Raw genomic sequence first — 25,507 nt, forward strand, 5'->3', positions numbered from 1 at the left:
CAGGATCCCGACGCGAAGCGGAGGGATCTTGATCTGCGCTGGTAAAAAATCACCAACGACCTCCTCCGTGCAGCTGACTCTGGACTACTCACCATCCTAATCCTCCTTGACCTCACAGCTGCCTTTGACACCATCTCGCACCCACTGCTTATCAAACGCTTGGCAGACATTGGGATCACTGGTACTGCACTCTCATGGTTTTCATCCTACCTCACAGACAGAAAACAATATGTCCGTCTCAGCACCCACCGGTCAAGCTGCTCCACTGTCTCACATGGTGTTCCTCAGGGGTCAGTATTGGGTCCACTCCTGTTTATTATCTACCTACTCCCCCTTGGCACTATCCTCCGTCATCATAATGTCCATTTCCACTGTTACGCCGATGATACACAGGTCTACATTTCCAGCAAACCCAACACTGCCCTCCCCCCAACCTCTCTCACCAACTGCCTCCAGGACATCAGGAACTGGATGAGCAGGAACTTCCTAAAACTCAACGGCAGCAAAACCGAAGCCCTGCTGGTTGGCACCAAAAGCACCCTCTCCAAAACCTCATCCTCCCCTGCCTCCAACCTCATCATTGATGGCTACTCCATCCCCTTCTCTGGCCAAGTTAAGAGCCTTGGTGTCATCCTGGACAGCTCCCTCTCATTTTCACCTCACATAAATAACATCACCCGGACTGCCTTCTTCCACATACGCAACATCTCCAGACTCCGCCCATCCCTTTCTCAATCAAACACTGAAATCCTGGTCAATGCATTTGTCACGTCCCGCATCGACTACTGTAACGCCATCCTCTCAGGCATACCCACCAAGCTCATCAACAAACTACAAATCATACAGAACTCTGCAGCCCGGATCATCACCGGCACCAAGGCCTCAGAACACATCACCCCCATCCAACTCCACTGGCTCCCTGTTCAATCCCGCATCAACTTCAAAAACCTACTGCTCACTTACAAAGCCCTACATAACCTGCCCCCCCCTATCTGGCTGACCTTCTTCAGGAGTACACCCCCTCTCGCTCCCTCCGCTCCTCCTCTGCTGGTCTGCTAACCGTCCCCACCCCACGCCTCGTCACCATGGGTGCTCAGGCTTTTAGCTGCACTGCTCCCAGACTCTGGAACTCCCTCCCCCCGCACATCCGACAGTCAGACACAATCACCATATTCATATCCCAATTAAAAACCCACCTGTTTAGATCTGCCTACTCACTGTAGTGCTCCCCATTATATGTTTCATTTGTGTCCACTTGACTGTCTCCTCCATGATTTCCTGTTTGTGTTTTTATCATGTTTTGTTGCCTATTAGCGTTTTATTTATTTTTTAACTAATTGTACGGTGTCCTTGGGTGTCATGAAAGGCGCCTAAAAATAAAATGTATTATTATTATTTATTACATGGCCACATTCTCAACAAAGTAACGATATGACTCCCAATATTAATTGAAATGCTTTTATGGATTTAGAAAATGATTTTATTGATTTAAAAAATAGTTGTATGTATTGATTTGAATTTACATTAATTGACCAATCAGAATCGAGTATTCAACTAAGCCATGTAATAAAGCTCAATAAATAACAAAGAAGACCTCTGACCGGCACTTTCTAATTTTGTACGGAAGATTTAAACTTTAACGGACATCTTGACCGGCGAAAAAAAATGTTATCGGAAACTCTGCCGCACGGTTCCCTCGTCCCTTGGAAGAGGCGGAGAGGTGGGTGTTTTTCATCTGCTGGTGGACTAACCGGAGAGATATATATGAAGAACAAGAAGAAAACACAACAAAACAAACAAAATACAAGAAAAGAAAAAAGTTAGTATGGTGATTTCAGATAACACACAGGAGCTAGAAGACCCACCTGCCTCGTTTAAATCAGCTGTGTTGGAACATTTCGGGTTCCCTGTGGACTACAATAACGATGGAGTGTGGGTGGTGGATCGGACGAGGACGGTGTGTCGGCGTTGTTTGACAGCGGTGCGGTATGCTAATGGTAACACACGCCAAACATGCTAAATCATATCAGAAGGCATCATCCAGATTTGCCAATCACCGGAGCCCGGCGAAAGACAACAGCAGTTCAACAGCTTATCCCCGCTGTTTTTAAGAAGCCAATAGACATGAAAGCCGAGAGACCAAAATAAATAACGGAAGCTATTGGCATATTTCGACGGCAATGCGCCCTGGAAACACTTTCTTATTATTTATTTTGTAATATTTTCAAAACATTCTTTTTAGTTTTACAGCTTAATGAAACCTTTTTGTTTGACATCAGCCATTATAGATAATATGGCCATCTACTGTTTGTGGTTTGTTTTTCACTGTGTAATACAGTTAATTATTCAAAATGTTAGAGTTCCTTATTTGTATACTTAAACTTGCACTACTGTTCAAAAATAAATAACACCAAACCTGGAATTATGCATTTGGGACTTTTTTTTGCTTTTTCTTGTTGTACCGAACCCGTACCGAACCGTGACCCCCAAACCGAGATACGTACCGAACCGTGAATTCTGTGAACCGTTACACCCCTATGTTTGACACAAAAAACGAAAGATTCAATATACTCAAAATGAATGTTAGACAAGGCAAAGTCTATCACAAGTTATTTTACAAATGAGTGCATGTGTGATATCCTACTGTTGTTGTAAATCATTCAGCTGAATTCACACCTTGGAAACTCTAATGCAACCACGTACACATCACTGCCCCTTAAATGGAATATGATGCCTATTATCAGTTTATCAACGAGACACTGGATGCATTTGGGGGCCATTATGGGGCAAACGGACACCGAGGCTGGAAGAAAATCCAGACGCACTCCAGCTAAAACAGTCCATAATGTAAAAAGAAACACGAGGAGACAACAAACACCTAAGTTAAAAACTAATGCGATGTGAGTATATAAAGGGGAATACATCCAGCCATTGTCTATGCTAGCATGCTTAGGCTAACACAGAAAACACATCTCATGGAATCTAGAGAGTAGAAATAAGTATTCACAACTACCTGATCGAAAGATGTAAATGTTATGGATATTTACAGATGCTTTTCATTAACTTGTAAATAATATTCTTTTGATTTCACAAATCTTTAGTTTGCATTTGTAAAGGTGTTAACACGGATTGACAATCTGTCCACACAAGTAATATTGAGACAAATCTACCTCCATATCCAAATACAGCATGTATTGATGTACTAATATTGTTTTATGGCCAAAAGCCTGATAACATTACCATCTAAGGCTGTGATTTGCACCAATAATGTAACTTCCCTGAGGTCAAAACACAGGTACAAATATTGAGGTGTTATGTAGATGAGGTGTGTCTGGTTCACTGCGCTAACTGAAGTCCGGTCGTATCACATATGCTGCTGGACAGTTAGTTGGATAATCTGCATGAGAGTTCTCAGCTCCGAGCCAACGAGAGGCAGAAAGGCTTCGAAATATCATTTATCCAAAGCTGAATACACACGGGCAAAAAGGATCGGTGCAAACATGAAGAGGCAAAGTGCAGATGGGCACGAGAGCCTTGATTGAAAGAAAGATCACTCTGATGTGGAAAAGATGTTGAAAAAGGTCAGATAGAAAGAGTTTTTTACAGTGATGTAGTGTTGGAGGATAGAGTGAGTGGGCAGCAGCCAAGACTGTGTTTGCTTTTCTCTCCGTCCATGAGAGCTAATGTAAGAGCACGGAAGCAAACAGAGAAATGGATTCGTGACGGCAGGTTGGCAGCCACAAACTCTCTGGGCAGCTCGACTGCATACCAGCACAAGGGAAATGTGACATCATTGATTTTAGATTTGTTTTAAGTTCAAATTTTTACCAACTCTGCCCATCTGAAACCAACTTATTGGAAGATTTATGGCGCAGTGACAAAGCAGGTGTATAGCCGCCGCGAAATTGATTGCTTTGTCATGAGTTTATGTAAGGTGTGTTGGCGAACACTGCTCTGCGGTGTGGAGCTGTGAGTCTGCTGGTTGGAAAAAAGAACGAACAGCTTTCTCACCCTCCCACTCCTCCTCCTGCACTCCTACCGCCATTTGCTGCTGACCTCCAGAGGCCGAGCATACATTCCTTTAGCTGCCCTCTCCAGAGACACATCTTCCTCCATCTCCTCTTTCCTCAGGTTAACTATCTCACCAACAGCCACATCTTATTTTACATCATCATTTAAAGATGTTTTTTGTGGCTAAGAGACACAACAAGCTGTCCTCTTTGTTTCCCCCTCGTCTCTTTCAGCTTAGCCTCTCCACCTGGCATACAAACAATCGTCCATCTTCCTCAACTTTCACTCTGAGGTTAACAGACAGCTGAAATCTTACTTTTTCGACTAATCTTATACGAAACAGACATTTGCTACAAAAAGGGGAAAAACAAGAAGACATCCAATGCTTTCTGACCGGATTCAAGACGTATTCACAGGTGGTTTGAAATGCAATTCAAATCCAATATCTGCCAATGCAACACAGCCCAAACCCTCGGATCATATTGCAAGTGTTTGATTATTTTTTTCTCTTTAACTTCCCAAAGGACACATACAGTATTTCACAGAGCAAAGAGTACAGAAAGATATATAGGAACGAGTCAAACATGGTATGCACCACAATTAAGTGTCGTCAAATTCATCTACTAGTGCATTTGATATCCAACTTATAAATGCCTACAAGAAACATAAGATCACCTTAAGATCACCTTAAGATCACCTAAAATACAAGTAAGTATTGAACTTCATTATATTTCAAGTTTCATCAAGTAAGAACAAAAGTCAGATGAACAGGTCCTGATTTAGTAAAAGAGTGGACAATAATTAGCGGGCAGAGCAGAAGCTGCTGGTGTGTCCGTGGACATTAAAGGGCAGAGCTCCATATACTGTGACACAATGAACACAGTGGGCACTCTGAAAATACATACACGTTTCATGCTTTAATTTGCTGTCAAATTGGCAGGTTATTTGAATCAAGTAGCCTTATATTGTTGCACCTGCTGCAGTGTCTGTTCAATCTTGAAATCGAAGCACATCAGTGACATGAAAGAGACAAATTAATGGAGGTCTGAAACGCTTTTTTTTAATTCTGCTAGCATACATTTGACTCTAGTCCAGATGCATCGTTACAGTGACATCTGATTTTGTAATGAAAGTGCCATCTAATGCTGCCTTTCAATGGAACCTGTCAGCTTGTTGTTACATATTGGGAAGTTGTGCACACGACATGCTTGGCCTTCAAGTTGTACGTCGGTAGAATAACGCGGCCAAATTGTTCTGCCGGTTTAGAAGCCACGAAGGCTAACAATTTAGCAAGCTAGCAAGCGTGTAAGTTCACTCAGAAAATGCAAAGGCATAATGACAGAGAAAAAAATATAAGGCCATTTGGAGTACTAACATATTCCTATTTTATATATACATACCCATTTATTACGAACTAAAAACGCTTCCATGGCCTGCACCGTTTCTTTAGAGCTGCACCAAACATGTCAATCGTGATCTTAGCTTTCAGGAAATGTTTGCTCACGAGGTTCAGAGTACCACATTTGGTGGACGTCATACAGATCTTTGGGTGGGGAATTCTTACACAAGTATTTTTAAGAAGGTGGGGGTCTGCCCTTGCCATATGCTCAAGCCCTAAGGCTTGATGCTGGAAAACCGGAGGTGCTTCTCATGAACAACAGACTGAGGAGCCTCTAGGAAAACACTGAGCTTGCTTTCAGCTAGAAGCCGAGCAGATTTACATATTTGAACTACCAGAACTACCACTGCTGGCACTGATAGGAATGCATGTACGCACATAAACTTGTAACACTTGAATTTACAAGAACACATACAAAAATATGAATTACTCTCTAAAGCATGTGTTTTTGTCGGCATACATGCATACAGATGGTCTATTAGGCCTGACACGATGGGATATATATAATAAATCCAAAGTCCCATATCCATGATAACCAAAAGCCACAGTAACCATGACAGCTGCAGTAACCGTCCTTTCTTTCAGTCTCATCACAATGTTTTGTCTGCCAGGCATGCACATTTTAGATTCTTCACATTCAGAACTTGAAACCATCAGAGAGAAGAAACTGATATCTTGAAAGTGATACCCAGAGAAATCATGGGAAAAATCAATAAATGCCATTGTGTCAAAAGCCCCAACTAATTACTACTATAGTAGTAGTGTGTCCAACATGTATATGGTTCGTGGACTTGGCTTGAACCTCAAACACACTCATTCGCTGACTAATCTGAAAACATCGACACAAAAGAATCTGAAACATATATTTTTTTTAAATTGAAAGGCTTAATTGATGCCAAAGAAACAAACTTTAATAGTGTGTTGGATTGCTAATGATTCATATCATTTAATTTCTTAGTTTTTCTTGGAAGGCTTATTTGCTTTGACTCTGTATGTATCCTTAGGTGGTGTCAATAAGTATGCGGTCATTGTGTCATAATAAGAACATTCAAAATAATTGAATAAACCCACTCACCCTCGGTTGCCAGTTTTCATATTGCTTCTGCAGATTGGCCCCTATGGTCTCCAGGGCCTTCTGTGGACTCATGGACAGAGGGTCTGGCAAGAAAACACAGAGTAAAAACATGAATTCACACAAAGCAAACGGGTCAAAGTCACACACTCAATCTGAACCAAACACCTGGAAGAGATGCATGTTGTTTCTGATGTAAATGCTTACAGGAGTAGCGTGGTCTTGGTGATGCTTTATTTTGCCATTAAAGTTGCAGCTTATCTAAATGATTCAGCTTTATACTGCTGCACCAGCCGAATGTTGAAATATAAGAGTATTGGTAAAATGAAACAAACGATGAACCTCTGAAACGATCTAAAAAATACTGCTGATGTATTTGCTTTACTGTATGTATCATTAAGTGGTGAACATTGGATTTTGTTTTAAGAACATCCAAGAAAGGCAGAAATCAAACCTGAAGCAAGAAAATCTCCAGGAAATCTATTATTCACATTAAACAGGCTCTCTATAATATCCAATAAAATGCGTTAATCAAAAATAATAGGCGTTCAAGTACTGCAATTTTATGTACTGCAAAAAAATGTATTTGCAGATCCCAATTTACTGATGGCATAAGTAATAGTAATTCATATTTAATGCTTATTGGTGTGTGTTCTGTATACTATGACAGCTTTTCTAAATTTGATTAAGGAAAACCCTAAATTACTCAATTAACCCAGATTTATCACATAACCAAGTTTTAGCAAAGGTTGTTCCCGTAATAGCAGCGAGGATGTTTATCTCCCCCTAAAATACAAGTTAATACTAGTATTTCAAACTTGTGATTGATCATGATCAGTCATAGATTTTAATTGTCGGTTGACAGCACTAATTAAATGATAACCCGTGTATCATGATATAAATCACATGTTACCAATACACATCCCTACCAAACAAGCAGATTCATTTCACAGGCAGAGACACTTTCCTGCATAATGGCAGAGGTTAGTAATGATTGCAGCATCAAAGGATTTTACTGTTATAATAAAAGCAGAGTATGGAAAAGAAAAAGCAGCAGCACCTCAGGTTTAAATATTGATTAGAGTAAATCAATATGGCATGAAGAATAGCAAAATATAGATTGAAGACGGCTACAATTGCGCTCAGCAGGCAGAGAAGATGTATTGCAAGCCTGCAGGAGATACTGATATGCTTTATGCAAGGTTATTAGTGGTTCCTAGAGTCTCCAAAAGTACAATGGGAGCCAGAGGCTTCAGCTCTCCAGCTCCTCTTCTGTGGGACCAGCTTCCGGTTTGTGGGGGCAGAAACCCATGGACCCGGCAGGAGGACCACGGCACCTACCACAGCCACCCCCATGATAAAGACTTGAATACTGGTCAGTGGTCACCTGCCAGGTGAGAGACAGAAAAACTACAATAACTAAAACTCTGGGGATGACGGCCCGGATGCTGAGTAACATGCATCTATGGGAAAGCACTGTATACAATAGAGAAAAACAGAAGTAGGACAAGAGAGGTGAAAGACTCAACTCAGCAAGCCTGAGCCAGCCCTAACTATAAGTTTTATGAAAGTCTTAAGCCTGCTCCTAAATATGGAGACGGTGTCTGCCTCCATACCAGGAGCTGATCCCACAGAAAGGTAGCTTGGCTCTGGCTCCCATTGTACTTTTAGAGACTGTAAGCGTAAAGAGCTTATATTATGAGCTCTTTAAGATATGATGGTGCCTGGCCATTAAGGACTTTGTAGGCGAGAAGAAGACCTTTCAATTATATTCTGTGTTCCATAGGGAGCCAGTGCAGAGGAAATACAGGAGTACAATGAGTAAGATAAACCAAAAGAAATGCAGCATTTAAGTGTTTTTGGGATCAACAAAGTTTTTGTTCTGTAAATCAAATGGCTATTGTGTAATTGGAAAGGTGCCCACCACACACACCATGCTCAATGAAATGCAGATGTCAGTCATTTTTAAGCAGCTAGACGCTGCAATTGTCATACATCAAACACCTGTTGTATTTAAAGACCTCAACTCTGCCTTTACTTTTTAATATTCCAAAACACTGTCTCAAAAACTGAGTGGCAGGTCTGCACAGTGTCAGTGTCCCGGGCAGGAAGTTTCAGAAATTGTATTTAACCGTGTTCTCCCTTTAATGTGCTCTCCTCACTTCACACAGTCAGGAAGTCTCAGCGGAGCTAAGAAATGGTTTGGAGGTTCGCTCTCGATGGAGACGTTTCTTCTTCTGTTGTTCGTGTCATTTGGTTTGGTTCAGGTGGGGGGGGGGGGGGGGGGGGTTTCAGCAGTTTAGGTTTGACCTTTTAACCCAACTTTATGGTCAATATACTTCCTTTAAAGACAATTATTCATAACTTGACTTCATTCAAATATAGTAAATATCAGATGAAAATATCTTGACTATCACTGGTATATGTCTAAATGTTGTCATGATTCTGTTGTGAAAACATTTCAAATGTTGAATCTAATGATTATAATCTTTTCCTGTGAAGAACGTAGTGTGGAACTATCCATGTTATTTTTAAGGAATTCGATGAAATAGCCCCTTATTCTGACATTAAACATTTTTTTTTAGAAACGGTCAAATTGGACCCGAGGACGACAGGAAGATGAAATGCTACAAAGTCAAAGCTAAACTTTTTGGAGTTGTCACTATCCTTGTATGGCTTACCACTACGTAATTACCTTTTGACCCATGGCTTTTCTGTTGTGTTAAACACTTACAGGCTGTTGGTCCAGTCCCTACATGTTGACACTTGGCATGCCTGATATTGTTTTCCTTCGGGCAGGGCCGGTGCTAGACATTTTGGTGCCCTAGGCGAGATTATGATTTGGAAAAAAACAAAAATAAAATACGTTACATTTATTTGTTATTGGCTATGGTAGATAGCCAATAACAAATAAATGTAACGTATTTTATTTTTGTTGTTCATTCATATCTTATTTTACCTAGTTAACATTTATTTATTCATGCATTTTTTTTTATATCTCCAGTTTTAAACGATATTTTTGGTTATTGTCCTATAGCAGGGGTACTCAAATACAAATCTTAAAGGTCCAAAAAAACACAACACATCTTCAACAAACTCCCCCTTTGCCTCATCATAAAAACTCACAAACACCAGCAACTGAGCATTGTCAGTGGACTCATCCACAGCTAAGGAAATGCACTGTGCATTTTTTATTCCATCACAAAGCTGATTAATCAAATCACCAGCCAGTATTTATGTTCTTCTGGTTGCTGTGGAATCTGAGAGGGGGATTTGCTTGATTTGACCTGTTATTTCCTCTTTTTGTTTGCCTTCAAACATGGTCTCCATCACTTCAGTGTCCGATGAGCCACAACTTTTCTTTCAAAACAAAGCTGCCAACTGGGGTGGCAAGGCCTATTTTTAGGGTGGCAGTTGCCACCCCATGCCACCCCGGTAGGTGAAACTAGGCTACTAGCTACAGTACAGATGCAACTAGATGAGCTGTTAACTCTCGCTCTGACTGTTTGTTTTTTTTAAACACACACGCATTTTTCCCACCCGCATTCCGCGAAGACCCGCCCTACTGTGCCTCTGATTCGCAGACTGTTGGTGGGGGAAAGAACCGCTGACGGGATGCTGAATGTGATTGGACCAATGCGTTGACAGACACACACAGACAGTGGAACAGTCGTACATGCAGAGCGCTGTTTGCAGTGGACATAGCGGAGAATGTTGACTCGTTGACTCGTTGCGTTGTGGCGATGTCTCGCAGATAACACAGATAATACAGATAATACATATGAAAAGTATAATTTGCTCAGAGTCCAGAGACAGTTGTGGTTCGGTCCGGATCGGAGTCCGGACTTTGAGGATGCCTGTCCTATAGTATACATTGGAATGATTTCAAACCTGTTGTTATTTATCCTAATAATTATAAAGGTGTGCCTTGGAAATACTTGTTTACATAAATTGTGACCAAACCGTTTGAGACCCACTGAGATAACTTAGACTAAAGCAGTGGTTCTCAAACTTTTTCTGTCATTCCCCACTGTTCCTCATCGCTCCAATAAAATGGTAGGCCAAGCTTAAAATTGTCAAATGTATCATTCTATAACAGGTGTCTCCAACCTTTTTTAGAATGAGAGCTATATGAGAGCTGTTTTTTGCAGTGTATATATTTAGCACATTTTAACATTATTATATGCTTACCTTTAACCTTTGTGTGCTGTTTGGGTCTGTGGGACCCGTTTTCAGTGTTTACTAAAAGAAAATGTATTCAATTTAATTATTTTAACCTGCTTTATTTGGGGGTGGACCTCACCTCCTCTAGGGGGGTCCGGGGGCATGCACCCCCGTGAAGATTTTTTTTTGTCAACTATATTTAAAATGAGTTACCTTTTAGAGAAGTGATTATATTTGTATGCCAATATTTTCTTATGGTAAAGTTTTCGTTTTGCACTTTTATTTTGATAGTAATAAGATTGGGACTCTTATTTTTGAAGGAACTTTTACCGGAAGTCAATGGGCAACGGAGCAGTGTAAACACATGTATAATGACGGATAGATGACGAATAAATTAACATATACTACAATTATTATAGTAAATGCATAAATTCTATCAATAAAGACTAAGCCCCAGAAAGCACATGGCTACTTAGCATGCAAAATGGACATTCTGCATGTTAAGTAGCCATGTGCTTTCGTGTTATCGGCTAAATCTTTATTTATTGATTAGATCACGTTACTCTGACGATAGTGTTCAAGACAGTCTATATGTCTGAACTCGATGTTTAGAGTAATGTGTTACGGAGCCTTCTCGTCAATCTTTTTTCCACATAACGAGCATTTTGCGCTGCTCTTTTCCAATGTGGAAGCAGAATGTGTGAAAGCACACAGCACGATGCAGGGTGTGTCTCTAGACATCTTTAGACTGGAATAGCGGGGCCCAGTACGTGAACTCGCCTCGCCGGTGCACACGCCAGGATAGAGGACATGAGACTCCAGAGAAAACTTGCTTGAGTCCGAGTCCAAGTCGGAGTGTCAATGTACAAGTCAAGTCCGAGTCATTGTGGGGGGAAAAATTCACGAGTCCGAGTCCAAGTCACCGTACGCGAGAATTCACGAGTCCGAGTCCAAGTCGCGTCAATCAGTGCGTTAGTCCGAGTCGAGTCACGGAAGCTGTAGTTATCAGCCTCAATCCAACAACAATCCGCGGTACCGATGCGCGCCCTCTCTCTCTTGCTCGCTCGGAGGCTCGCTCGCACTTTGGCTGTGAGCTGCAGGCACCTGATAAGTCAACATCCCCCACTTTCATCACTTACAGCGCCCATCGTACAGGGCAAATGCAAAATGTTGCCGGCCCGGGGTGCAAAGGGTGTTTACTTTATTCAATTATTAATGTAAATGTATTACATCAAGGGCAGAAAATTAGGCAGAATAAAAAAAAATTATAATAATTTTAATTTAAAAAAAAAAAGATCTCCCAGCGCAGCGCCCCTCCAGATCTGGCGCCCTAGGCGACCGCCTAGGGCCGGCCCTGCCTTCGGGTAAGATGGACCACTCAGACACCTAAAGGAGAGTGGTTGCATTTTTGCCTTTCCTTCTTACACACCACAATTAGATTGAGTCCGAGTCCAAGTCGGAGTGTCAATGTACAAGTCGAGTCCGAGTCATTGTGGGGGGAAAGAAAAATTCACGAGTCGGAGTCCAAGTCGTCGTACGCGAGAATTCACGAGTCCGAGTCGCGTCAATCAGTGCGTGAGTCCGAGTCGAGTCCGAGTCGAGTCACGAGTCCCGAAAGCTGTAGTTATCAGCCTCAATCAAACAACAATCCGTGGTACCGATGCGCGCCCTCTCTCTCTTAAGAGTAGATTTTTAAATCTACTCTTAAGACACACTTCTTCTCCCTGGCCTTCTAGTCAGAGCGGAGCACGACTCCTGACTTTTCCCTGTGTTTTTTATATATCTGTTGTAATTTATTGTCTTTTATTGTGATTGTAGTAATGTGTTTTTATTATATGTACAGCACTTTGGCTCGACCAAAAATCGCTTTTAAATGTGCTTTATAAATAAAACTTGATTTGATTTGATGTATACATTCAAAGACGAGTGTTTCAGTGTTTCAGGGTGATGTCAAACAAGATAAGATAAGATACTACAGTAATGCTAGTGGGGCTTTAAAATAGAGTTGTTCCAATACCAGTATACTGGACCAACCATCGCTGGGACATATCTATAGCCACCACACTAAAGTTGATTGAGAAAAATGATGGATAGAGTTCATTTGTGGATTTTGTTACTCATATAAAAAAAATGCACCAAGTGGTAATTGAGAATTATTGTTATTTTTTTTATCTTTTTATTTTGTATTATTTTTATTTTTTTTGTACTTTGTTATAATTATTATGAGTTAGAAGAAACAAGAAAAAAAATGATATATATATATATATTATTATTATTGTTGTATGTTTTGTTTCTGGCATGTTCAATAAACTGACTAAAAAATTTTTTAAAAAAGTACAGTTCCCTAATGCCTAGGGTGACACAGGAAGTAGTTTAATGTTGACTTGGAGCCAGTGCTACACATTGAGATTCCTTTAATCCTATATTTATTAACAAATGAACCAACAACAAGCACAGTGTTACAGCTGATGAAATTGATTGATGATCATTGAGTACGAATGTATACGTCCTCATGTAGAACATCGAAGATACTACAATGAGTGTAAAGCATAAGAGTTGTGACATTTTTAAACAAAGTGGTGCTATCTTTTCACATGATTTTCTACAGTGAGTTTATGTATTCTCCCTTATAACAATTGCATCATAAATGCAACTCAAACCTCTAATTTCTGTATCTAGCACTTAAAATGGTCTGGCTTATTGAAAGCTCATATACTTGAAAGCTATTTTGATGTTGTATCTCCATGGCAAATTGTACAGATTCCGAGTCACCTGGGATAAAAAAAAAAGTCAGTTCAATAAAATGTAATGTAGTGTCAAATCCTGAGAAAGGCATCAGACAGCACAGAATGTACACATCGTATTTAAGGAGAACCCACTTTATCATCCCTCACACTTTGCGTTGTGTTTGAGTGCTTGGCATGTCATGTTGCTGAGTGTGTGTGCTCACCTATCCAGCACTCCAGCCGGGCGCAGGGGGAGGTCTTGACCACATCAGGAGGGTCCACTCCCACGTTGAGACACAACACCAGCGCCACACTCACAGTCTTCATCTGAGGGAGGAGAAACACAACATGGTCATCACATCATTCATCTATGAGCTAATAGAAACACACCAGCAGTGATGGATAGTAACTAAGTACTTTTACTCAAGTACCGTACTTACGTAAAATGTTAATGTACTTGTACTTTACTTGAGTATTTAATTTTTTTGAATAATTTGTACTTCTACCCCACTCCAATTCAAAGGTAAATCGGGTATTTTTACTCCACTACATTTATTTCATACCATTTGTTACTTTACAGATGTGGATGAATGATGTGAAATATAATCAAGTGTTAAATCAGACTTTAGTTCCACCTGGAGTAAATCCACAAGCTACCCTGCAGTATACAAAGTCATTCAAACTAGCTGCACCTTTACCAGCTTTGATAACACTTTAATGATCAATCATTATAAAACACATCATATTATTCTGAAATGGACCAATCTGCACAATGACTACTTTTACTTCTTTAAATATATTTTGATGCTAATACTTTTGTACTCTTACTTCAGTAACATTTTTGATAGCAATACTTATAACAGAGTATTCCTACACTCTGGTACTTCTACTTAAGTACAAGATCTGAGTACTTCTCCCACCTCTCCAGACCAATCAAATCATTCTCAATTTGTATCAAAACAACATTGAATATGTTATTCATCTGAGGAACTAGGCTGAGCACACATGCTTGTATTCATTGTATAACCACACTCTGCTGCTGCTGGCCACTGAAGCTCCTGTGAGTCGTAAAAAGGTCAAGTGACTCGCCTCGGGGACACTCAACAGTAGTTACAGAGAAAAGGAGTCACTGTCTTCCCTTCCCAATCTGGTGCAGAGATGCCATTATGTCTAACACTGAGGCTGGTGTTGTTCCAATTAGGAGGCTCACCTGCAGTCCAAAAGTCTGTCAGGCTGCGAGCATGAATCTCTGGTGGCATTTCTATTTTAATATAAATGTTTTGGTCAGTATAGCCATTTTGCCATTTTAATTTAATTTAAGCAAGTGTTAGTATATTGATCATGTGTTGTGATTTTTAACAGTATTTAGGTAGAGGCTTTAAATAAGCCCAAGGGTTTTTTGCATCATCCTGCATTGTTTATCATGTGTTGTGTTACATATGTGTATTATTACATTTTGCAAAACCAATCAAACTTTTTCTAGAGAGACAGATTTCCAAGAGTGAGACAGAGGAGTTGACGTTCATAAAAAGGGACAGCAGGCCAGATTTGCGTCTGGTATGAATACCTGATGATATGAATTTAACGCAAAAAGTTGCAGATTACACCGAAGTCACAGGCAGCACGATTACAGCGAAAATTATGATTAAGATTGTTTGGATTAATATTGAGATCACAATTATTTATCACAATTATTCCCTAATTTAAGCTATAAAGTATTTTTATTGCACTTTTACATAAAAAAACACGGATCGCTGCTTTCACTTTTATGTTGGTTTGAAATCTTTGGATAAAAAAAGAGAGCCTTTAAATAAGGTTCTTCTTCACCTTCAATTTAATGCATTGACTGTACAAGTCCTGGTGGCTTTCTACGCATTTTAACGTCAATTTCACAATTGATCATATTTATTTAATTGTACATCCCTAGAAAAGTCCTGTCTTTAAATAAAATGAAGAGAGTAGAAGCATAACCGACTAAAACCAGACAAGTTAATGACCCATGACACAGAAGACCACTGAAACTGGGATGAAGGACAAACATTACATCTGAAATAAAACCATCAATTTATGAGTCATATGGCAAGTCCTGACAACCACAACCACACACGCGACTTGAATGAGGACAGTTAGGCAACATGGCGTGGGTGTCCATGCAGAAGTCTGTCGCAACCTTTGATACAACGTGACATCATCCAGCATAGATCGAGGTTGGCGATTTGAAAATACAAGACCAAATCCCTCGAAGAGTACTTCGCAATTTGAACTGTGTATTTCTAATGTAAACATGGGAATTGTCGCAACAAAGGATACAATAATTGCTGCTGAGAAAACTCTCCAGAGTTTATAACCTTGCCTCAGAGTATTATAAACAGCTTTGGAGTAATTATAGTATTTGCTCCACAAACTGGACTTCCTGGATCGTACTTTAACAAAAACTATATTTGTCCTATTTTACATACAGATACTCATTTAGAAATAGAATCACTGAACAACCCCTGTACTTTATATAGTCTTCTTTACTGCCATCGCGCTCAGTTTAGTCAAAATAAAATAAAACCATTGTAGAATGAGTTAAAATACATACTGCCTACAGTCAATGTCATATTTCCAAAGTCAAATCAATTATTTCCCGACATTTCTTATTTAGACATGAACACATTTTCTGAACACATCTATGAGTCTTAACACCCAAAAATGTACAATAGTGACAATATATCGTCTTCTAGCATTGTTTTCTTTAAAATAAAGTAGGACATATGTTGTAATAAAGTATAGAGATATTCTTTAGGTTCAGATTTTTGGTTTAGTTTGTTGTAAAAGGTAACTCAGTGGATTACCGGTGCCTCAATTTCTCCTCTCTGCCACTTTTGGCCCCAGCAGGATACTGTTTGTTGATGGCACTGCTTGACCTGAGCTGACCCGTCACTGTTGCATCACTGTGAATTTGTGAATCAAAGTCTGGTAGTGTTTACTCTGAGACCGACGGATGAACTTCAGGCCCTGCATGTCCCCTTGGCTCCAATTATCTGTAGGTCAGCTACATGCAGGGTTCTTTAAAAAGGTCTCAATGCGTTTTCGCTGCTCTTTGGTAACAGTTTTATCGAAATCTGGTCAAATCAAGGGATCAATAAAAGGACAGACGGTGGTATAAAAAGAAAATAATGATTAATTAAATAGAATTTTGAGGATTTTCGGTTAAAAAAGGTCAATAAAGACATTACTATAGCTGTATGTCTGCTTGTTACAAAGACATGCAAAGAACTATACTTATTAGGGGTGTTAATAGTTTCTAAGATGCATCGCGATGTGGACGAGGACGATTCTGAATCGATATCGTCACAGAAGATAATTGATTATAGCGTAGTAACGTTGCTTCTTGATTTTCCGGCCGCAGCTGGACAATAACGTTTTCTTTTTTTACTTTATTGAACAATTATATTAATACATTATAACAAGGCACATAAACATCAAGGTTCATTCCTTAATTCAAAAACTGAGGGCTTTACAATAAAGTTCTATAGTTCAAAAATAACTTCCTGGTAGCAACGTTGCATTAAATTGTGGGAAACCGGGGCTAGCACAAATATGGTGGAGGGAGGCGAAAATCAACAACAAGTAATAAAGAACGCACGTAGTATTTTGAAAGCGGACCTCTGGGCACATTATGGATTTTAAGAACTCAATGGGAAGCACGGACTGGACTAGACGCACGCTGTGTGTAAAGTCTGTCACACAAAAAAGCAAATTGGTCGGTGACACAGAGATCAAGGAACAGATGTGACAGCGGCAGAGCGACACCAAAAACTGAGCAGTCTATCCACCAACACAAGCAACACCAGTCCCAGAATCAGAAGATAGAATGACCCGCTCTGAATCAGTCTGGTGTCGCTGCGGCTCAGAGACACACATGGATCTATGTTTTAGAAAAACTTGCGTTAGCGTCATGTCAGGTTTTTGGTGGATTAAAAAATGAAGTCTTGGATTGCAGAGTATGAACGCCTTCTCGCTATATGAAGACGATAAATAATTGTGTAAAGATTGTGAAGGCAGCAGGAAAACTACAGCGATCACCATCATCTGCTCTCTGTTCCTCCTCACCGCCCCGGTTCAAAATGATTGTATTAGTCCATCAAGTTTATATATTCCCGAAGTGAAACCTTTGACCGGTAAGGAGATCACAAAAAGGGCAATCAATATAATAGTTCTGCAATATGTTTCTTTCTTGACAAAAATGAAAGACAGACAAACATTGCCATCCCTAGAGCTGCACTGCCAACATGAAACCCCAAAGTGCTGAATAATGTCAAAACACACACACACAACACACACACACACAACACACACACACACACACACACACACACACACACACACACACACACACACACACACACACACACACACACACACACACACACACACACACACACACACACACACACACACACACACACACACACACACACACACACACACACACACACACACACACACACACACACACACACACACACACACACACACACACACACACACACACACACACACACACACACACACACACACACACACACACACACACACACACACACACACACACACACACACACACACACACACACACACACACACACACACACACACACACACACACACACACACACACACATCGCAAACAACTGTGATGCTAGCAGGGCTTTTTTATGCTAAAAGATGTCGGCATCCTTACAATGACAATGTTAACATTTCGATGCTTAAAAAGGTATGATGACCTTATAGTGGTCCTAGATGAAAAGTGGGGGGATCACCAAAGTTATTACAATTTATCATGAGACATGAACATCCATATTACATGTTTTGGCAATCCAACGAATACATGCTCATACTCAACCAGCTGAAGAAGATGTGGTATGAGAAAGACATACACCTGTGAAAACAATGAATCCAAAACAATAAGCAATATGAAGGTACATGAATAATATCTCCATATAATTGATATAGCCCTCGCATCAACTCAAAATCAGGGGATGCCTGAGATTCAGCTGTCTCTTACCAAGTTATGGATCTCTAAAGATATCTTTAAATCGAATGATGGCTCAGGAGTTGTTTAATGAACTTTAGAAATAGGCTAAACGCCAACAATGGCCTCCCTAGTCCCCACATCTAAAACTCAGTGAGGTTTCATGGGACCTTCTGTAAAGATTTTCCCTTCCTTCAGCCTTCAAAGAAATGGAGGGTTTTCTTCAAGAAGGATCTAATGTCCCCTGACACACAGCTCAGGACCTCAGTGACAGAAAACTCAATGAAGATTGAAGATGTTAGGCATGCAAAGGGTGGCCCTGCTGCTGGTTAAGCACTTGGGATAAACCATATGTATTTATTCCATGTAAACTCAGAAGAGAACTTCGGTATTGCACACAATACACAAGAAAATCTGTCATTTGAAAAAAATAAAAAGACAATGTGCTTGTTTTCTATCTATAAACTCAGCAGGGGTTGCAAAATATCTATACCAATATCCTCGGAAAATACATTTACGTATATCGAAAAAAATACTACAAAGACACAGACTCAAGTGGGAAGGTTAGCCCTTTAAAATATAACAGCTGAAATGACAGCACACTTATGATACATTTTAATGCAAAGACCAGAGAGGCAGACATTACTGTTATGTAAGGTAAATGTCAAAGAAATCTGTTGACTCCCTTGAGGAAATGGTAAGCTATCATTTCATTTATAAATATATATATATATATATAAATAAACATTGATTGATTTCTTCAAGTCAATATTTTTTTTACTCAACATACAGAGATGCTGTAGAAATAAATCCAAATCACCTGAGGTAAAGTGTGGTAAAGAGGCTATACTAGTGTTGGTGTTGATTAGAATTAAGTGGCTCAAGATGGCGGGACAAATACCATCCTAATATAAAACAGTCTTGATGATATTATTTGTTCCTGTGCGGCATCCAACGGAAGCAATTTATAATGGATTTGATATGAATTTGCATAAGAATGATGCAGATGAATGAGGGACAGTGTTTTTCTGTTCCGCCTCATCGGAGTGCAACGCGGCGTTGGAGCGTAACGGCACACAGATGTGGTCCACATTATTGTCATTGATTGAGCTGCTTGTGTATTTCACATATCACCTCACACATTGAAATCAAAAACAAGTAGACCATCTATCAACCAGGTTTGGAAAAGGCTGGCTGGGTAAAAGGTCAAATGCTGGTAAAGGATAACGTGCATGGCTCACAGCAATGAATTAGTTCCTACCTTAGGGGAAACGCTCAGACCTTAGACCTTTTTGTTAAGTTTCCTTATGGAAAAATGGATATGAAAGCAGGCAGAAAACAACTGGGGCAAAAGCATGCCAATGTAATTATTACTAATAATTAAATAATTAAATAGTTAATTAAAAAAAGAATTAATTACTTAATTATTAATAATCAATGTAATGCCAATTACTAGCTTTTTCGAGCAGATGACATCAGCGGAGGGAGTTAATCATGTGACCCAAGTAGGGCTTTTACCATATAAGAGTATTTACTACATGATTATCACAACCTAAAGCATTTACAACGACAATTTTAATGTGATATCAGAAAATGTGAAAAGAATCCTGATGAACTTTGTTTATTGTGCAATTAGTCTATTTTTCAGCAAATAAAATACACAAAGAAATACAAGGGTAGTTTGGTGGAGAGATTATCTTGAACCATTACTGTAAAAAAGTGTACAACAAGAACGTTTATATTATTATTGAATGGTGGCAATCAGAGATGGAGTACTTCAGTCCTGGACTCGTGACGCGACTCGGACTCTTGCACTGATTGACGCAGACTCGAACTAGGACTCGTTAATTCTCGCTCACGATGACTCGGACTCGACTTGTACATTGACGCTCCGACTTGGACTCGAGCAAGTTTTGTCTCGAGTGAGATGTACTCTGTCCCTGCGTGTGCACCTGCGAGGCGAGTTCACGTACTGGGCGCGCCCCCACTATTCCAGTCTAAAGATGTCCAGAAACACACCACGCATCGTGCTGTGTGCTTTCACAGATTTTGCTTCCACATTGGAAAAGAGCAGCGCAAAATGCTCGTTATGTGGAAAAAAGATTGAAGACAACACATAACACCGTAACACATTACTCTAAGGATCGAGTTCAGACATGTAGGCTGTCTTGAACACTATCATCAGAGTAACGTGATCTAATCAATAAATACATCTGTATTGATATAATTTAAACATTCACTATAATAATAATAATAATAATAATAATAATAATAATAATCTTTATATTTGTAAAGGACCTTTTATACAAGACTTGTAGCCAAACTGGCTTCACAGCAGTTCAATAGACAGATTAATATAACATGACAGGATAACAGCAATGTAGAGGAGCAGCTACATTTCAACACATATATCCACTAGGATTAATACATGAAGACTTGTGACTCAGACTTGGACTCGAACACAGGTAATGATGACTCGGACTCGACTCGGACACTCCTTGGGTGACTCGGACTTGGACTCGGGCTCGACTCCGACTCTCCCTAGGTGACTCGGACTTGGACTCGGATTCGGAAAGTGTGGACTCGAGAGGGACTTGCACTCGTGAATTGGTGACTTGACTACAACACTGACATATGTGTACTATCAAGTGTTGTGACAACCTTAGACCCAAGTATGTCCAGTTTGTACTTCGGGTCAATGTATTCTCAGCCCACACAAATATTAGTGTTTTAAGACAGTTGCGCGTTTTATACTAAATAAAATGCATTATACTCCTCCGTCAACTTTCTTAACCTTTTCACTTTCTGCAAGTCATGTCTTGCTAATTAGCTGTGAAAACAACAGCGTTATTGTTGTTGTCAGACAAAATAAATGAACTGCTTAAACCCACGTCAATTCTGGTATAATGTGATATTGTTGTTGTATATGCTATTTATTTTACAAATCTTATACATGCACCATTATAAGAAAATGCAAATGCCTTATGTGTAGACCTACTTGACAATGTACGTGATTCTTATTCTGATATGAAGGGGAAAAAAATATGCTGAAACAGAAAATAAAAATAGAGAAAGGAAAAAATAAACTGAATTGATACTTTGGTACTTGAATATATTTCCATACTTTCAACAGCTAATGATCAATGAAATGAATAGTTTATATAATATATATATATATATATATATATATATATATATATTCAGCAACAACAAGTATCTCTTTATCAAGAGCAGCCTGTTAATTTGACAGCTAGCAGTAATCTGATTATCTGATTTTATAAACCGGTATGCTGGACCACATGGATTTCCAATAATCTATTAATCTTATCAGTGATAAAAAGTGATAGACTGAGGACAGAATGAGGCGGTTAGTGGACACGGAGTGAGACACGTATACTGTATGTGCATGTCTTCCTGTGAGGGCATGTGCATATAATTGGTGGCCACTGTCCTCTCATTAATAACTGCACAGGACTCCAGGGGACTTCCCAGCCTATTCCCCTCTACTCCCCTCAGAGACTCCCATAATGCCCCAGCAGCGCTCACTGCTGCGATCAATGGCCCCTGACCATTCCATTTGTTAGGCCTGCAATGAATGAAGGTTATTAAAAAGGTGGAGAGCATCGATCTCCTCTGAGGAGTATTATAGCTAGCAAGCAGCAACAGGTTAGATATTGGACACTTCAGCTGAAAACCCAGAAAGTGTTTTTTTGTTTATTTAAAACAATATGTGATGTGGAATTGATCACATAATCAGTAGCAGTAGTTTCATTAAGCTTAGATTGTAACATTGTACATTGTTTTCTTTTTCATCACGGAAGAGTTTTTTTGCAACAAACTTTTTGTTTTATGCAACCTCCAACTGCCTTTAGTTATTTGGGTATTTGCAGACGAAAGACAAAAACAAAGAACATGCCTAAAGCAGAACGTACGAGAAGCACCAATTAATGTGTGTATTTGATATATTTAAATATTAGTGTACATGTTTCGGTGCGCTTTACTGAATACGTAGTTACTTGCCGTCTGTCTACACAAGCATTTAAACTTAGGGACAACTAGGGCAACACTTCTCCTTTCTCACATCGTTACACCCATTAGAATACATAATTACAACTCAAAAAAACTTTGCAAATTATCAAAAACTTTTACTGTGATTGTTCCGTCATAGAAGCTCTTAAACATCTCCCCTGTGCTCCAGGCAACTCTGCACTTGACTCATCAAATCTAAAAAACGATGCCTGGTGGGAAAAAGTGAAGTGATGGATTAATGGTTCCTGTTCTGTTCCCCTGAGCCATGAGCAAAATAGAACTGTGTTTAAAAAAGCTTTTAAAGTGACAGGGATAAACCAGGACAATGTACACGGTCTACAATAAAACATTATGATCAAATAATAACATTAAGAAACAAATAATTAGACCGTGCAGAAAACATTTGACCATATTAGACATTGCCTAAAAGCCAGAAGTAACTAAGTAGACGGTGTTCACTTACAAAAGTTTCAACATCTCTACTAGAAGCCACAGAGTGTTACTGCACATTAATCCAACACAATTAACATCGGCAAAATAAAAAGTGTCATATGTCGCCTTTTCTTCACTTCACAGAAAGAACATTTGAAACACATGGAGTTCAACTTTAGTGAACTTTGACGATCACATCATAGCCTCGAACAAGAGCAGAGATTTGCGTAGTTGACTCGATTTGGTACTGACCACATTCAGCACAAATGTTGCTTTAGCAGGCCAAGCACATATGTTTTTAGTAACATATTTTAGTGTACAATGTGTGTGACCCAATCACAATGTTAAAACTGTGGAGCTCAAGCCACGAATGGCCACTGGCCTGAGGTAATATCGCCTCGGCAAACAATGGTAATTCACCTGCTATCACACATGTAACTTTGCCCTTATCCTTCCCTTAATAGGGTGGTGCAGGAATGAATCCTAAACCTGGAAATGGGTTAGCATTTTAGCTCATCTGGGTTCCCTTGTCCAGACATTGATAATGTTTTAATGAGGTTTTGGTTAGATTCCCAAAATAAAAGGTCCGTGGTTTAATACAAACTTTTAAGATTGTTGACGTTTTGCTGTAGGACATTAAATACGTCAGTAAATACCCCACTGGTGAATGTCTGAAGATTTATCGGCCTTAAAAATTGTATTTTAAACAAGTGGCTAAATCCCATCGAACATGCGTCTGTCCACAGGAAGAGATTCAGATTCTTTACATCATTACATAAAGTGTTTACTGCTGCGATAACATTACACTTGAGCTATTTTAAAAGTGGTGTCAATATCTTGAGATTACCCTGCTGAACAACGTGTAATAAACGTGTGTTTGTGCAGATCTTATTTTCTGCAATATTCCAAAATCCCATTGTCTATTCTGGGTCGGCCTACAAAAATAAATCATCACTGCACCACTCTTTTACGCCGATACAAAGAGCAAAAGGAAGATCATTCAAATGTTTCCCAATGGCCTCAATTTAAGAAAATCTCCACTTTTCAGTGTCATACCTTTCTTTTGTATCTCGCTTAAAGAGCTTGTTTAATTTAGCCTTTTGTTCTAAAGACAGTTCAATAAATCAACCCTGATCTAAAAATCACTAGCATGTAATCATTTATTTGACCTTGCATTTGTTTTCATGCCCATGGCTGAAAGTCTATATGCTGCCTAATGAACTGAGCACATTGATTCTATTAAACTAATGATGCAGACAATGAAGCAGCACAGACCTCCTGTCTCGTTTACACATTTTTACAATGGGATTGGATATTGATGACTTATAGATTTCATTATCATTGTGCATGTTCAACAGCTGTCCAGATTAGTGCAAGCAACAGGTCATTAACAGTAGTTTGATGCCCATCTGATTAAAAAAACATACATAAACTTATTATGGGTAAGTTCAAATCATTTTTCAAACAGAAGCCAAAAAATAACAAAACTTGTCAAGAGTCAAGAGTGATTTGTCGAAAAACTAAGTTAAAAAAGGCAAATAACTCTAAGTACAATTTTTGTAATCCCAGTTGAGAACATTGGGTCTCATTCATCCGCTGTTCTTAAGAAGAGATGTATTCTTCAAATACAATCAGTTTTAACAAATGCTCTGACATTTACCAATGTTTTGAATGTGTTCATTGGTAAGAAAAGAGCTCCTAGCATGTTTGTGCAAAATGATGGATTATTGCATTTTTCTTTACTTCTATGTTTGTGTAATGTAGGATTTGAATAACAGTAATATTTGTACATATATAATCATCTTAAAAGTATATTTATAAGTCCTGTGCTTCAACCTCTTTAGAATTTCACTTTCACCTTTTTTAATTTATGTTTGTGTTTGTGAATTAGTTTCACTTTGCATGCATTTTCCATTTACGAAGACATTGGATGCTCCGATCGATCGGCCGCCGATCGATATCGGCCGATATTCACTCTCTGCCGATCGATCGGTGCTCTCTATAAATGCCGATCGGAAGAGCCGATCACATGACGTAAAATACATGACACTTTTCTCTGTGCGCGGCAAAACAAGCTCGCCAAAATGGCTTCACTAGTCTGGCAGTATTTTAAGTGTCCGAAAAAGACAATAAAATAGCGGTATGCAACGTGTGTGTGAAGCAGAAATCCTGCAGCTCCACCCGCTGTGACGGACCGGTGAGCGGAGCAGAACACACATTAAGAGTTAGACCTAACACACTTAGCTATTTGATCTACCTCTGGAACAAGCTAAACTAGTTATAAATATATTTATTCTTCACTGTCGGGTCGCTCATTACTGGATCAGTGAGCTGCAGGAGATACTGACGGGCTGTCAGGAGAGAGAGAGAGGGGGAGAGAGGGGGAGAGAGGGAAAGAGAGCGCTTCCGCTCGTGTTATTATCCAAAGTGAATGTAAACTTGAATAATGTACTTCATTTGAATGTAATAATTATGTTGGTTGTTGCTTGTGGAAGCGCCAGTGAATGAGCCCCATTAACTGAGTTTTAAACATCACTTTAAATGGAAGATCCCCATAGGCCCCACCCACTCGATCGGAGATCGGTATCCGCCGATACTGATTCTGGCGATCGGAGCATCCCTAGGGATTATTATAAGATAACCGGTACATGAGA

The 25,507-nt window shown here is 39.5% G+C and overlaps 1 protein-coding gene across 5 annotated transcripts in view; it reads right to left on the reverse strand.

Annotated features, from left to right (window-relative positions):
* rptor (regulatory associated protein of MTOR, complex 1) overlaps nucleotides 1-25,507 on the reverse strand; it is a 219,666-nt gene that overhangs the window by 185,416 nt on the left and 8,743 nt on the right. For all 5 annotated transcript variants that reach the window (XM_034130268.1, XM_034130259.1, XM_034130240.1 and 2 more), the window contains exons 3-4: nucleotides 13,597-13,699; nucleotides 6,486-6,568 (exon numbers count right to left, since the gene is read on the reverse strand). In XM_034130268.1, the coding sequence (XP_033986159.1) occupies nucleotides 6,486-6,568; nucleotides 13,597-13,699 (186 nt within the window). The remainder of the gene's footprint in view (nucleotides 1-6,485; nucleotides 6,569-13,596; nucleotides 13,700-25,507) is intronic.

Source organism: Trematomus bernacchii, unplaced genomic scaffold (genome assembly GCF_902827165.1).
Source record: "Trematomus bernacchii unplaced genomic scaffold, fTreBer1.1, whole genome shotgun sequence".
In the NCBI taxonomy this organism is placed as follows: domain Eukaryota; kingdom Metazoa; phylum Chordata; class Actinopteri; order Perciformes; family Nototheniidae; genus Trematomus; species Trematomus bernacchii.